The sequence below is a fragment of the Eulemur rufifrons genome, chromosome 25, assembly GCF_041146395.1.
Source record: "Eulemur rufifrons isolate Redbay chromosome 25, OSU_ERuf_1, whole genome shotgun sequence".
Lineage (NCBI taxonomy): Eukaryota > Metazoa > Chordata > Mammalia > Primates > Lemuridae > Eulemur > Eulemur rufifrons.
The window spans coordinates 2,667,331-2,680,804 of record NC_091007.1 but is presented as its reverse complement, the minus strand read 5'-3'; the positions used below and the strand labels follow the sequence as shown (position 1 = coordinate 2,680,804).

General features: G+C 40.2%; 1 protein-coding gene across 1 annotated transcript in view; it reads left to right on the top strand.

Annotated features, from left to right (window-relative positions):
- The first annotated feature begins 68 nt into the window (after positions 1-68).
- KIN (Kin17 DNA and RNA binding protein) overlaps positions 69-13,474 on the top strand; it is a 28,094-nt gene continuing 14,688 nt past the window's right edge. The window contains exons 1-7 of the mRNA XM_069458760.1: positions 69-211; positions 4,313-4,407; positions 8,689-8,732; positions 8,814-8,936; positions 10,259-10,440; positions 11,916-11,964; positions 13,144-13,204. Coding sequence (XP_069314861.1) covers positions 98-211; positions 4,313-4,407; positions 8,689-8,732; positions 8,814-8,936; positions 10,259-10,440; positions 11,916-11,964; positions 13,144-13,204 — 668 coding nt within the window. The 5' untranslated portion in view covers positions 69-97. The remainder of the gene's footprint in view (positions 212-4,312; positions 4,408-8,688; positions 8,733-8,813; positions 8,937-10,258; positions 10,441-11,915; positions 11,965-13,143; positions 13,205-13,474) is intronic.

Below are 13,474 nucleotides of genomic sequence, written 5' to 3'. Positions count from 1 at the left end.
CTTAGCTGGTATTTGTCCCGCCCACCCGCGCCAACCCAGTTCCGCTTCCGGTTGGAAGGGTGCTGGGTTCCGGAGAGTTATCGCTGCGGTGGTCGCGATGGGAAAGTCAGATTTTCTTACCCCTAAGGCTATTGCCAACAGGATCAAATCCAAGGGGCTTCAGAAGCTGCGCTGGTATTGCCAGATGTGCCAGAAGCAGTGTCGGGACGAGGTAAGTGGGCCCGCGACGGCCTCATCTCCCTAAGGAGGCCCGGCTGGAAATCCAGGTTCTAGTCCCTTCCCAGCGGGTCGAGAGCGCGGATCTCGGGTTCCAGGTCCTGAGGCTTCTGGGATCTGCAGTGGGCGAGTCCACTACTCAACAGCAGAGCCGTCCTTCCCTGCAGCCCCTGTCCTAGCGACAACCTGGGGTCTTTGACACCTCATTCCTCCTACCCCACCAAAGGTATATCGGAAAAGGTTTTGCAGCCTCCTAGGGGCGTGAGCAGTGCAGTGCCAGATGCTCGCCCGGGCAGTAACAATAACAATCGTCGTCTGTGACTTGTCTTGGCTCTTAAGAGAAACGGAGTGATTAGGATCAGGTGAAAAAGGAAAACTAAGCTCTTCCACACTGCTCATCTAACAAGCATTTATTGAGCACCTACAATGTACCAGACCCGGAATAATACTGTAGTTAAGATTGTTGATTTATCTGGTGTCAGACTATCAAAATTATGAAGTCAAATTGCACCATTTACTAGCTGTGTGCTGTTGGGCAAGTTATACTACTACTTACATTCTCTTTGCTTGTTTACTCATCTGTAAAGTGGGAATAATAATTGTGCCTACTTGTAGGATTGTCATTGAGGTTTTTGTTGTTTGTTTTTTATACATTTCTTTCTTTTTCTTTTTTATTTCCTTTTTTTGTCATTGAATTTTAAATGAGTGAAGTAGATGTAAAATGGCTTAGGTAGTCTTTGGGCAGATCTTGAAAAGCCTAGTATGCTGTGCAGTGGGGTTACCCTTTTCTTAATTAAAGAGGTGAAAGATGGAACACTGTTGAATTGAGAGCAGGCTAATGATGTGATCCTATGTGTCTCTGGAGATTGTATTGGCTAGGGGTGGAAGAACACTGAGGAAATTGGAATAGTCCAATTCAGTGTTTCTGCGAATGAGGGATGAGATATTTCTCTTCCATTTCACTTTAGTTCTTTGTATTTAATGAATATTCACATATCCAATACCTAGTGTCTTAGTTGGCTTGGATTGCTATAACAGAATACCATATACTGGGTAATTTAAATGACTGCGATTTATTTCTAATAGTTCTAGAGGCTGGGAAGCCAGGACCAAGGTGCTGGCATGGCCAAATTCTGGTGAAGGCCTCTTCCTGGTTTGCAGACAGGTGCCGTCTGTGTCCTCACAAGGTGGAAGGAGCAAGCTGTAGTCTGTTTCTCTTCTTATAAGGGCCCTCAGGACCTCATCTAAACCTAATGACTTCCCAAAGGCCCTACCTCCTGATGTCATCCCCTAGGGGTTAGGGTTTCAACGTATGAATTTTGGGGGACATAAACATGCAGCCCATAACACACAGATCTAAAACACTTTAAGTGTTTTTGCCATATTTACTTTTCAAAAAAATATTTTAAAGTAAATTGCAATCATTAGGATATTTCAGCTCTAAATACTTAAACATGCATCTCTAAAATATCAGAATACCTTCCTACATAATCACAACGTATGTCATCAACATAACAAAATGAATAAAAATCCTTCTATATCATCTAATACACATTCCATATTCATACTTCCTCTGTTGTCCCCCAAGTGTTTCTTCAAACCAAGATCCAATCAAAAGCCATGACTTGGATTTGGTTATTAGGACTTTTTTTAATAGATTTTATTTTTTAGAGTAGTTTTAGGTTCACAGCAAAAACAAACTAGAAGATACACAGAGATTTCCCTCCTCAAATGCACACAGCCTCTCCCATTATGAACATCCTGCAATAGAGTGTTACGTTTGTTACAACGGGTAAACCTACATTGACACATCAGTGTCACCCAAAGCCCATAGTTTACATTGGGGTTCACTCTTGGTGTTGTCCATTCTATTAGTTTTGAGAAATGCATAATGACATGCATCCATCATTATAAAAGCTTACAAAATAGGTTCGCTGCCCTAAAAGTCATCTGTGCTCTGGGTTTCTAGGACTTTTAATTCTCTCTAACTTTAATTCTTTCTAAATTTAGGATGAACGCATTCCCCTCCACCCTTTTTTTCTTGACATTGACCTGTTGAGGAGACCAGGCCAGTTAGTTGTCCTGCAGCAGTCTCACTGTGTTGAGTTGTTTTCTTCTGGTTATCTTTTGCCTTTGTCCTCTAACTCTTATAGTTTCTGTCAACTGGAAATTAGATCCGAAGGCTTAATTGGGTTCAAGTTAAAAATTTTTGGGAAAAATAATTTGTTTTTGATCTTGCATAGATTAATACTCATAGTATTCTTTATAGGTGATCTTGCATATTTCATAATGCGTCATGTAATGAAGTCAGTAGTATCTGGTAGTGATGAAGGTGACAGCCTGTAAAGTGATACTGGAAAGCAATATTTTCTCCCTTGTGAGAGCAAGTAACTAGTGGAGTAATAGTTTGATCTGTTTTCCCATTAACCTTATACCTATATGTTTTAGCATTCTTGTATGAGTCAGTTATTTTAGTAGGAGTTGCAAAGTGGTTATTTTTCTAACTCTGTCAACATTTATTATTGGCTGCCATTCTTTTTTATTTTTACTTATTTATTTTTTTTGTGAGTCTTGCTCTGTCACCCAGATTGGAGTACAGACGTGTAATCACAGCTCACTGCAACCTCCAACTCCTAGGCTCAAGTGATCCTCCTGGCTTGGTCTCCCAAGTATCTAGGACTACAGGTGCATGCCAGGCTAATTTTTAAATTTTTATACAAATGGGGTCTCACTGTGTTGCCCAGGCCAGTCTCAAACTCCTGGCCTTAAGCAATCCTCCTGCCTCGGCCTCCCAAAGTGGTGGGATTACTGACATGAGCCATCACACCCAGCCATATCTTTTTTAAAAATGAGCTTTTGCACATCAGCTAGGAATATTTGGTTATTCTGAAATGCCATTCTTATGGGAAAAGAATAAATGATTCTTTCTTTTAATTACCAGTTTTCAGTGTAAGACTCTTGTGGTGGTTCAGGGCCTGTTTGCTCTCAGATCTGTTCATTGCCCTTCCCTATCTGGGAGGGCAGCCTGGGGGAGGCGAAAATTAACCCCTGCAGGTCTCTTCTGCTGTCTTCTATCTCCCAATATTGGAAGATCGAGGAGGAGAAAGGTTGGAGTCAGAGTATTCCCCTCCCCTATCTACTCTGGATTTCTAGAATTTAATAACATTTTGTTTTCATTTTATTGATTTATTTTTTAATTTTGGAAAACAGTACTGGTTTTTTTTTTATTTATAAAGCTGATACCAACTTTCCTTTTAAGATAAATTTAAAATTGTATGGGTGGTCCGTGGACTAAGGATTAGGCAACTGCTTTAAGTAAGATGGAGTGTGGAAATCTGGACAGTGGCACTGGGATTGAGCAGAGGGACTGGATATGAGTTATTGAGAAAGCTGAATAGATTTACTAGTAAATTCAAAGTAGAAGGAGAAGAAGAAATGTAGAATGTTGCCCAGTTTCCTGGCTTGGGTGATTAGATATGAGATAGAGGTGTTCACTGAGATAGGCAATATAGAAGAGGCATATTTTTCATTTGTATTACTAGTGAAGAATCAAGTTTGAATATTAAGTAGAAAACATAGACACTAAATCAAAACTTTTATGAATTTTACAACTGTCTTAAGAAGGTACAGATTTAACATGTTGAACAATGTAATATGCCAGAATGTATTTTGGATAATGAGCTGAAGTAGAGTGAAAGTAGTTTTTCAGGGCAGAAAATCACTAATGACCCACTTTACTCCATTTGTATAGCACTATATGAAGCAGGTGCTCAATAAGAATTCGCTAACTTGAGTCCAAAAAATGAAATCACTCTTCTGTTGTGCCTGGTAATATTTCTTATTAATGTTCGTTTTCTACAGCACTATTTTGCTGTCTCTTTGATTTCAAGGATTATTCTTTGATTAGCAGGGTTGCAAAGCTCAACTCCATAAAAAATGTTTTTAAAAACCTGATAGGATAGTTACAGCTAGTGATTTGATTATTTCTTACAATTTATCATCAAAGAGCAGATTTTTAGGGTTTAAATACTTCTATTTAGAGCCCATTTCCATGACCTAAATCGTAATTTAACTACTACCTTTACATTTTTTGTAGAATGGCTTTAAGTGTCATTGTATGTCTGAATCTCATCAGAGACAACTATTACTGGCTTCAGAAAATCCTCAGCAGTTTATGGATTATTTTTCAGAGTAAGTAACTCAAAGAACCCCTTATCTCAAAAGCTTTATTCAGTTGGACATTTAATAGATGTTTAATATTTTATTTATTAGAGGCTCTATTATTTCTTATATGTTAACATGGTAACTGTATTCGGTATGTGCTCAGTTTTTGTTTTTTTTGAGAATTTTTTATGGTATGAAATTGTTACAAAAGTATTTCTCACAATTTAGTTTTTTCTTCCTTCCACTTCAAACATATGAAACCATCTTTCATTCTAATCCAGTTGTGACTAAGAACACAGGCTCTGCATTCAGACTGCCGGAAGTCAGACTCTTTTCCACCTAGCAGCTTTGTGCCTCTAGACAATCTACTTAGGTTTTCTGTGCTTCAATCTCGTCATCTGCAAAATGGCACTAAAAATAGCAACCTCTTCCAAGTATTCTTGATCCCTCATAGGGTTTATACAAAGAGTCAGTGAGTTAATATTTTTTTTTTTTTTTGAGATGGGGTCTCGAACTCCTGGCCTCAAGCCATCTTTCTGCCTCTCCCAAAGTGCTGGGATTACTGGCGTGAGCCACTGTGCGTGGCCACAATGAGTTAATACTTTTAAAGTGCCTTGAAAAGTGCCCAGTACTTGATTAAGATTAGCTGTCAGTTATTATCATTACTTGAATAGTCTTGCTTTTATCCATCTCTTTCCAAAGTTCTAGACCTTTTTTTTGGTCTTAGGACTCCTCTGTACTCTTAAAACTTGTTGAAGACCCCAAGAGCTTCTGTTTATGTGGGTTATATGTGTCAACACTTAGAAATCAAAACCAAGAAATTTAAAATATGTATATTTATTAATTTAAAAATAATAATACACTTATCACGTATTAAAATTTATTTATTTATTTATTTTTTTTTTGAGACAGAGTCTCACTCTGTTGCCCAGGCTAGAGTGAGTGCCGTGGCGTCAGCCTAGCTCACAGCAACCTCAAACTCCTGAGCTCAAGCGATCCTCCTGTCTCAGCCTCCCGAGTAGCTGGGACTACAGGCATGCACCACCATGCCCGGCTAATTTTTTCTATATATATATTTTTAGCTGTCCATATAATTTCTTTCTATTTTTAGTAGAGATGGGGTCTCGCTCTTGCTCAGGCTGGTCTCGAACTCCTGAGCTCAAACGATCCGCCCACCTCGGCCTCCCAGAGTGCTAGGATTACAGGCGTGAGCCACCGCGCCCGGCCTTAAAATTTTTTTAATGAAAAGTAATTAGATTTTCCAAATAAAAAACATGCATTGTTTTTACATTCTTACAAATCTCTTCAGCATCTCACTTAATAGAGAACAGTTGGATTCTCACATCTGCTTCTACATTCAGTCTACTGTGAAATGTTTTGATCAAAGCACTTAAGGAAAATCCAACTTACATATGTGGTTGGGAGGGAGGAATACTTTAATAAACTTTTAAGATAATTTTGAATATTTTGTTTAATACTGCATCAAAACACAATGTTTGGCAGTTTCTTAAAGATTAGTTGCAATGTGGAATCTGAAACCAGGTCCCTGAACTTTTTGTCCTATTACATTAAAATCCATGGGTTATCTTTTACTTTCAGTGGATCTCTTATACCTATGCATGATTTTGTAACATCATGCACTGGTTGTCGAAATATACTGTTTCACCGAGTTTCACAGATCTTCTAAATGGTGACAAATTTTATCAAACAATGTTACTGAATAATTTTCACAAATATCAACACTGATGCCATCAGAAACATCCTTAAGCATTGGGAAGCATGTCAAAGTCCCAGTGGCAGATACTAGTTTGCAAGCTCAAATTTTATCATTGGCAGCAGATACTGTCAGTTGTTTTCCTTAACATGACAGACTCACTTTATTTTTTAGAAAATGTATGCCAATAACCATTGGAATAATGATAGTTTATATGTCAGTTGTTCTTTCAAGTAAATATGAAAAAGATATTTCAGCTCACAGCTCAGTCACACAAGTGCTTTGCTCAGGACAATTGTACAGCAGCAGAAGTGGTTTGTTCATAATTCTCATTTCATCACACAGAATGTTAGAAAGACGTTTACATAAGGGTTGAGATTTAATGCAACCCATAATTTTTACTGCGAGTGCATGGCAGTGAGGAACACACCGCGTGCTAGCAAGGTTTGGTATCGCTGCTCTCTGCCTTAACTTGGGCCAAGCTGCCAGCAGGCTTGCCCTCCATGGCTTTTATGCCACCAGTGCAGGTAACACAGTGACAAAGGCAAAGTTACCCGTGAAACATCTAAAACCATCTGGAATACCACCAGCTTGCATGAGTCACACTTTGGGAAACACCATTCTGGTAAGAGCTGTCTACACCCGCTGCCTGCCTTCCACCGCATTCATCACTCGGTCCGCAGAGGCTGACTTCGCCCTTTCAGTCTCCTGGAGAGTCACTCACACCTTTTCCATCTCCATCTTCCTTGGTCTTTCTTCACAGGGTAATGCTCTTAACTGAAACACTCTGCTCTTTCGCGGTTGTCCTACTTCTGCTGTCTTTGTGTCTTTGTGCTTTCTTTCTTCATTACCTCCTCCTCCCCTTTCAGCTCTTCAAATGTAGAAAGTTCTCCCAGGTGCCCACTTGACCTCTTTTTTGAGTTCTAGATTCCCCATCCCCCCAGGATAATTCTCACCTGTCTTTCTGAAGGCCATCTCAAGGTGAACATTTCTAAAGCTGAATTGTGTATTCTCCTCCACCCAGTCTGCTTGTTATCCTGTGTTGGCTAATGGCCATCTACCCAGACTCCTAGACTGTAAACTTCAAGTTCTCTTGGGATTCTCTCTTGTCAGTTCTCCTGTGTCATGTCCTTTAAACCTATATCCTTTCCATTCTCACTGTCCTAGTACTAACTAGTTCTCAGCATCTCTCACCTAAAGGATTTCAGTGACTTTTTCCTGGTTTCCCAACCTGCGGCTTTGGCCCCTCCTGTACACACTTTATGCCGATGCTTCCCAGTCCCCTGTGTGCGTCAGAAACTCCTGGAGGGCTTGTTCACAGAACACAGACCCCGCACCCAGCTTCTGGGTCAGGGGGCCTGGGTGTTGCGTTTTCTGTCCAGTTCCCAGGGGGTGCTGCTGCTGCTGGTCTGAGGACCATAACTTGGAAATTATTGTTCTCTCCTGTCCACCAGGGTTGTCTTTTCTAAATCACAGATTTTAACAAGTTACTTCTCAAATGAAATTAGAACGCATCCTTTTTAGCATAACATTCAAGGCACTTCAAAAATTAGCCCAAACCTTATTTTTACTTTCCGGCTAGCTGCATCTTGCCCTTTGTTCCCCCTCCCTCATCCTCATCTTTATCTGCCCTAAACTTTAGCCAAATTAGGTTGAGTGTCATTTTTCAAATGTGGTGCTTTCCTGCCTCTGTGCCACCTGGGAATGGCCTTCTCTTCCAATTTACCTGTAAAAGTTTTATTTATATTTCACCGCCCATATTAAAATCACCTCTGGGTATCTCCCTTAACTCTTTCTGTGATATTTAGTTACATTTCTTTTTCAGTTTAACTTTTGTTATGATTGGCTCTGCTAGATTGTAACCTCCGTAAAGATCACAACTTATGTTTTATTCGCTTATGTTTATCTAGCACTTAACACAGTGTATCCAGCTCAGGGGGCACATTACCTGCCAATTTCATGTGCAAAGGCAGTTTTGTTACCAGGTAGAATGGGGCTATCATGCCACATTCAGTAACACTAATGGATATCGTGAAGGAGGGCAGTGGCTCACACCTGTAATCCCAGCACTTTGAGAGGCCAAGGCAGGAGGATCACTTGAGGCCAGGAGATCAAGACCAGCCTAGGCAACATAGCAAGATCTTAACTCTACAAAAGATTAAGAAAAATTAGCCAAGTGTGGTGGAATATCCCTGTAGTCCCAGCTGCTCTAGAGGCTGAGGTGGGAAGATTGCTTGAGCCCAGGAGTTCAAGGTTGCAGTGAGCTGTAATCCCACTGCTGTACTCCAGCCTGGGCGACAGAGCAAGAGTCTGTCTCAAACAAAAAAAGAGAGAGAGAGAGAGATGAAGGACCCTCTCCAAAAATAATGTGGTAGCTTTTGCTATGGCTGCTTTGCCAAGATAAAAAATTTCAACTCCAAACTGACTTTTAACCTTCAATCCTTAAAAGCTATAATCTTTTGTTCAGTTTTTAAAGGTTCAACAGATATTCATGTGGATGTTTCATGTATCATTTGGGCATTAAAACGATATGATTGCTTAAATTTTAGGAAGATGATGCTTAAACTTAATGCTTTCCTTTCTTTCTTTCTTAGGGAATTCCGAAACGACTTTCTAGAACTTCTCAGGAGACGCTTTGGTAAACATCTCAAGTATTGTGCACATAACTTTATAACTTTACAATCTTCTTAGGATCAACAGTGTCATGTTTTGTTCTTAGGCACGAAGAGAGTCCACAACAACATTGTCTACAATGAATATATCAGCCACCGAGAGCACATCCACATGAATGCCACCCAGTGGGAAACGCTGACTGATTTCACCAAGTGGCTGGGCAGAGAGGGTAAGAATAGGAGATTATGTGGATAGTCTTTATGTGGCTCCATTGATGGGAGCGGGAGGATTGTCATAATTTCTATCTAAATTCATGAAAAAAAGGATGCAGAGCAATTGGAAAACTGGAGGAGAGGAGAATGCTGATCAGGATTGATTTTGTTTAATGCAATTGAATACGAACATCTGGAATAGTTCTTTAGACCATGGTTTATCACTCACATATTCTCTCTTTTAGCTTAAGAGTTATTAGCAATCTCTTCTATCCTCCCAGCCCCCACTTTTTGTACTCTATGTTAAGGTGTTTTTTTTCAAGGTTGCTTTTCCTTTTCCCATTTCTAATCTTCATAGGATGAGACGTTTGGGATATGGAAAGGGGAAAAAATTTTGTGTCAATGTTTTACTTATTCATTGTATTACTTTATTCCATTTTGGGGGAATAAGTTCTGCTTAAAATTAACAGAACATCATTTACTCATTGAATATGAACATTTAGACAGGGTTGAGTAATTACTCTGCAAGATAATAGAGCTGTCCCTTGGTGTCCATGGGGGATGGGTTCCAGGACCCCCCACTGATAGTAAAGTCCATAGATGCTCAAGTCCCTGATATAAAATGTCATAATGTTTGCATATAACCTACACACATCCTCCTATACACTTTAAATCATCTCTAAATGACTTACTTAGTGTAAATGCTGTGTGAATAGTTGTTACACTATATGGTTTAGGGAATAATGACAAGAAAAAAACGTATGTACATGTTCAGTTCAGAAACAACCATCCATTTTTTTCCCTAATACTTCCGATCCACCGTTGGTTAAATCCACAGATGTAGAACCCACAGGATATGAAGGGGCTATTGCACTTATTTCATGTTTCCTTTGTTTACATATTTTGCTTTGCCGGGCACAGTGGCTTATGCTTGTACTCCCAGCACTTGGGGAGGCTGAGGCAGGAGGATCACTTGAGCCCAGGAGTTCAAGTCTGCAGTGAGCTCTGATGACAGCTACTGTACTCCAGCCTGGGCAACGGTGTAAGACCTTCTCTCTTAAAAATGAAATAAAAAGCTTTAAAAAAAATTAAATAAATAAATATGTTGCCTCAACCTAGCTATGTAAAAATCAGTATAATAACATTTTCTTTTTTAAAAGATAAAGAAAATATTCTGCTTGTATCTAAATTTTATTAAGTATAAACATGGAAATTCACATGATATGTGAATTTGTGTATTTGAATATGTTTGAGTATATTTGAATGGATGAGTAAATAAATATATAGAGATGGAACATATTTATATTTACATTTTGCTTTGGTTGTTGTTTTTATTAAGGCTTGTGCAAAGTGGACGAGACACCGAAAGGCTGGTACATTCAGTACATAGACAGGGACCCCGAAACCATCCGCCGGCAACTGGAGCTGGAGAAAAAGAAGAAGCAGGACCTTGATGATGAAGAAAAAACTGCCAAATTTATTGAAGAGCAAGTGAGAAGAGGTCTGGAAGGGAAGGAACAGGTGGGCAACAAAATCCTCCAAGAGCCAACGTAAAAAGATCTAAAGAAGCAAAATTCATTTTTTTTTTTTTTTAAAAGCATTGTATCAAGTCTTTGCAGGCATTGTGTCTTCACTAAGAAGAAAAAGAGCCTGATGTGGTGTCAAAGCACAGCTTGTAGAGTCATTCTGGAGTTAACACAAACCTCACTTTAATTCCTGACTTGCTAACTTCATGGTCTTGTATAACTACGTAATCTTTTCTTCATCCCTAAAATAGAGACAGTACCTAATGGGAAGACATATAAGCAGATACTTTCAACTGATTGTGGTTAATGCAGCGCTGAGGGTGAACACACTGTGTGGGAACACAAGGGCCAACGTTTACTGCAGCCCAGGGAGGACAGAGCATGTTTGAAGGCAGATGCAGCCCCTCAGCGGAGGAGTCTTGAAGAGTGAGTGGGCGGAAGCCAGGCGGATGGGCGAGGCAAGGGTCTCAAGGGTTAGAATAACCAGGTCAAGGCATTTATTTCAACAAAAATGTGTCGATGTCTCCCATGTGCCCGGACTTTCCTAGGCACTGGGAGTACACAGTGGCCCAGAGATGCAGAAAACTGCCCCCCGCAGCTTACATCCTAGCAGTTGTGTGCGAGCGGAAAATGTAGCCTGGTGTGTGTGTGAACCTACTAGCCATTTAGTATTTCTTAAGACTTTTTATTAAGCTCTATCGTACATTGATTAAAGTGTCCGAAGTGCATTAATCTTACGTGCACAGTTCAGTGAACTTGTACAGGGGTGCGTGTGTGGGGAGAGAGAGCGGGTGCCCCAGCCAGCGCAGCACATGCGTCTGTGCACCCACCCCCCAGATGAAGATACAGAACGTTTCCGGTACCCCAGAAGCCTCTCTCACTAATACCCCTGTCCCCCAGAAGTAACCGCTATTGATTATTGATTAGTTTAATCTGGTCTTAAGGTAGGGCTAAGGGATAGAGATAAGGTAGTCTGTTCTACCTTATCCCTAGTTAAAGATACAATAACTGAGGCTTAAGGGAGATGCCGAGGCTGCCAGATTACAAAGCTCACAGGCTACAGAGAGGGGTTTCATATGTGCAGTTTTGTTTGAGTTTAGTCCAGGGCTCTTAATCATTATACTAAATTGTGCCATGATGTGGAAAGATTTTGCTTTTTAAAGTAGTGCTCTAGGTAAGATTTCTAAAGTTTATTGCCTTCCATTTTGTTTGTTTCCTGTTTAAGTTGTAATAGAACTAAAAATGTAGGTAAACTATAGTTTGGTACAGAAAAACTACTTTTGTGTCCTTTGCAATGATTATCAAATGGAGAATATTCGCAGAGCATCTAATTTCTTAATTAAGATCTTAATCATTGAGAGTTGTGTCTCAGAGCTGCCTTGCAACACAGGGTGTGTGTCGTAATTTAGGCCTATTAGTTACTGATAGTCAATGCACTGTAAGTCAAAACTTTCAACCTTTTTTTTTTAGGAGACCCCTATTTTTACGGAATTAAGTAGAGAAAATGATGAAGAGAAAGGTAGTTTTAATTTTTCTTCTTTTTTTTTTAATGTGGATGCTTTTGTATTGGCTTTGCTAAAAACTAGCAACATGTCAACATGTCTGGTAACGACATTTAATCTGGCTGGGATGCATCATTCTTATCTATAAAATGAAAAGGACACTAATGAATTAGATGGGATGCCTTCAGCCAAGTGACAAAATTGACTAAAATTAGCCTAAACAATGAGGAAATATATCTTTCCATAATGAGAATCCCAGTGGAAGGGGGTTCTGTATGCCGTATGACACAGGGAGCTGCCAGCACTCCAGCCATCACTCCCAGACCCAGCATTGTCCAGAGAATGGCAGAGAGTATCTCCTCTGGAGTCAACTGTAGGAGCAAGGAAAGTTTTCCTAGGATACAGCCCTCCTGCCAACACACTTCCTTTTGAATGTCATTGGCCAGATATTCAAAAGGAAGCGTGTCACGTGTCTACCTTAAAAGCAATCATTGGGATTACGTTGATTGGTTTAAACAACCAGAATTTGCCCAAGAGGTGAAAATGATGTTATGTCCCCTGAGCCACAGGCAAGAGATGCGGACACCTGAACAAACTTGGAATGCTGTTAGCAAGGGGAAAAGGGAGGAAGTACTGTTGGCAAGGGGGATGCAAGGGGGTAGCACCCAGCACTGTCTGCTGCAGTGACGGGACATATGGGGTCCCTCCTAGCTCTCTGGGTTCCACGCTGGGACATTTTTCAGGGATATGTGATCTTTGGATGGGAGCATTTTAGCTCATTTATTTAAAATGTCCATTAATTCCTCTGTGAATACCTTGTGGTATCTTTTCTTGCTCTGTCACCCTGGGTAGAATGCAGTGGCGGCGTCATAGCTCACTGTGACTTCAAACTCCTGGGCCCAAGCAATCCTCCTGTCTCAGCCTCCCAAGTGGCTGGGACCAGAGGCAAGCACCGCAACACCCAGCTAATTTTTCTATTTTTAGTGCAGACAGGGTCTTGCTCTTGCTCAGGCTGGTCTCAAACTCCTGAGCTCAAGTGATCCTCCTGCCTCGGCCTTCCAGAGTGCTAGGATCCTAGAGTGCTAGGATTACAGGTGTGAGCCACTGTGCCCAGCCTACCTTGTGGTATCTAATTTGATAAGTTTTAATTATAATTTTCCTTAAATATATATGGAATATCAATTTTTTTCTTCTAGTTACGTTTAATTTGAATAAAGGAGCATGTAGTTCAGCAGGAGCAACATCTTCCAAGTCAAGGTGAGCTACATTCACAGGTATCTTGAAACTTTAGGATTTCTGTGAAATGTAGGTGGTTTACTGCATGTTAAAGTATTGCAAATCACTTTTTCCTGGTTGCGACCATTTTTGGTTTTTCTTTGTTGTTTGCGGTTTTTGTTTGCTCCATTGATTTTTAGCAGCTGTTCTTATTTGCATGTGATGAGATTCGATCTTTTGAGGAAAGGCTTATTGTAAATGCTTCACTTTTGGTTCACCGTAAATGTCCATGTTAATGGCTCTGTCTGCACT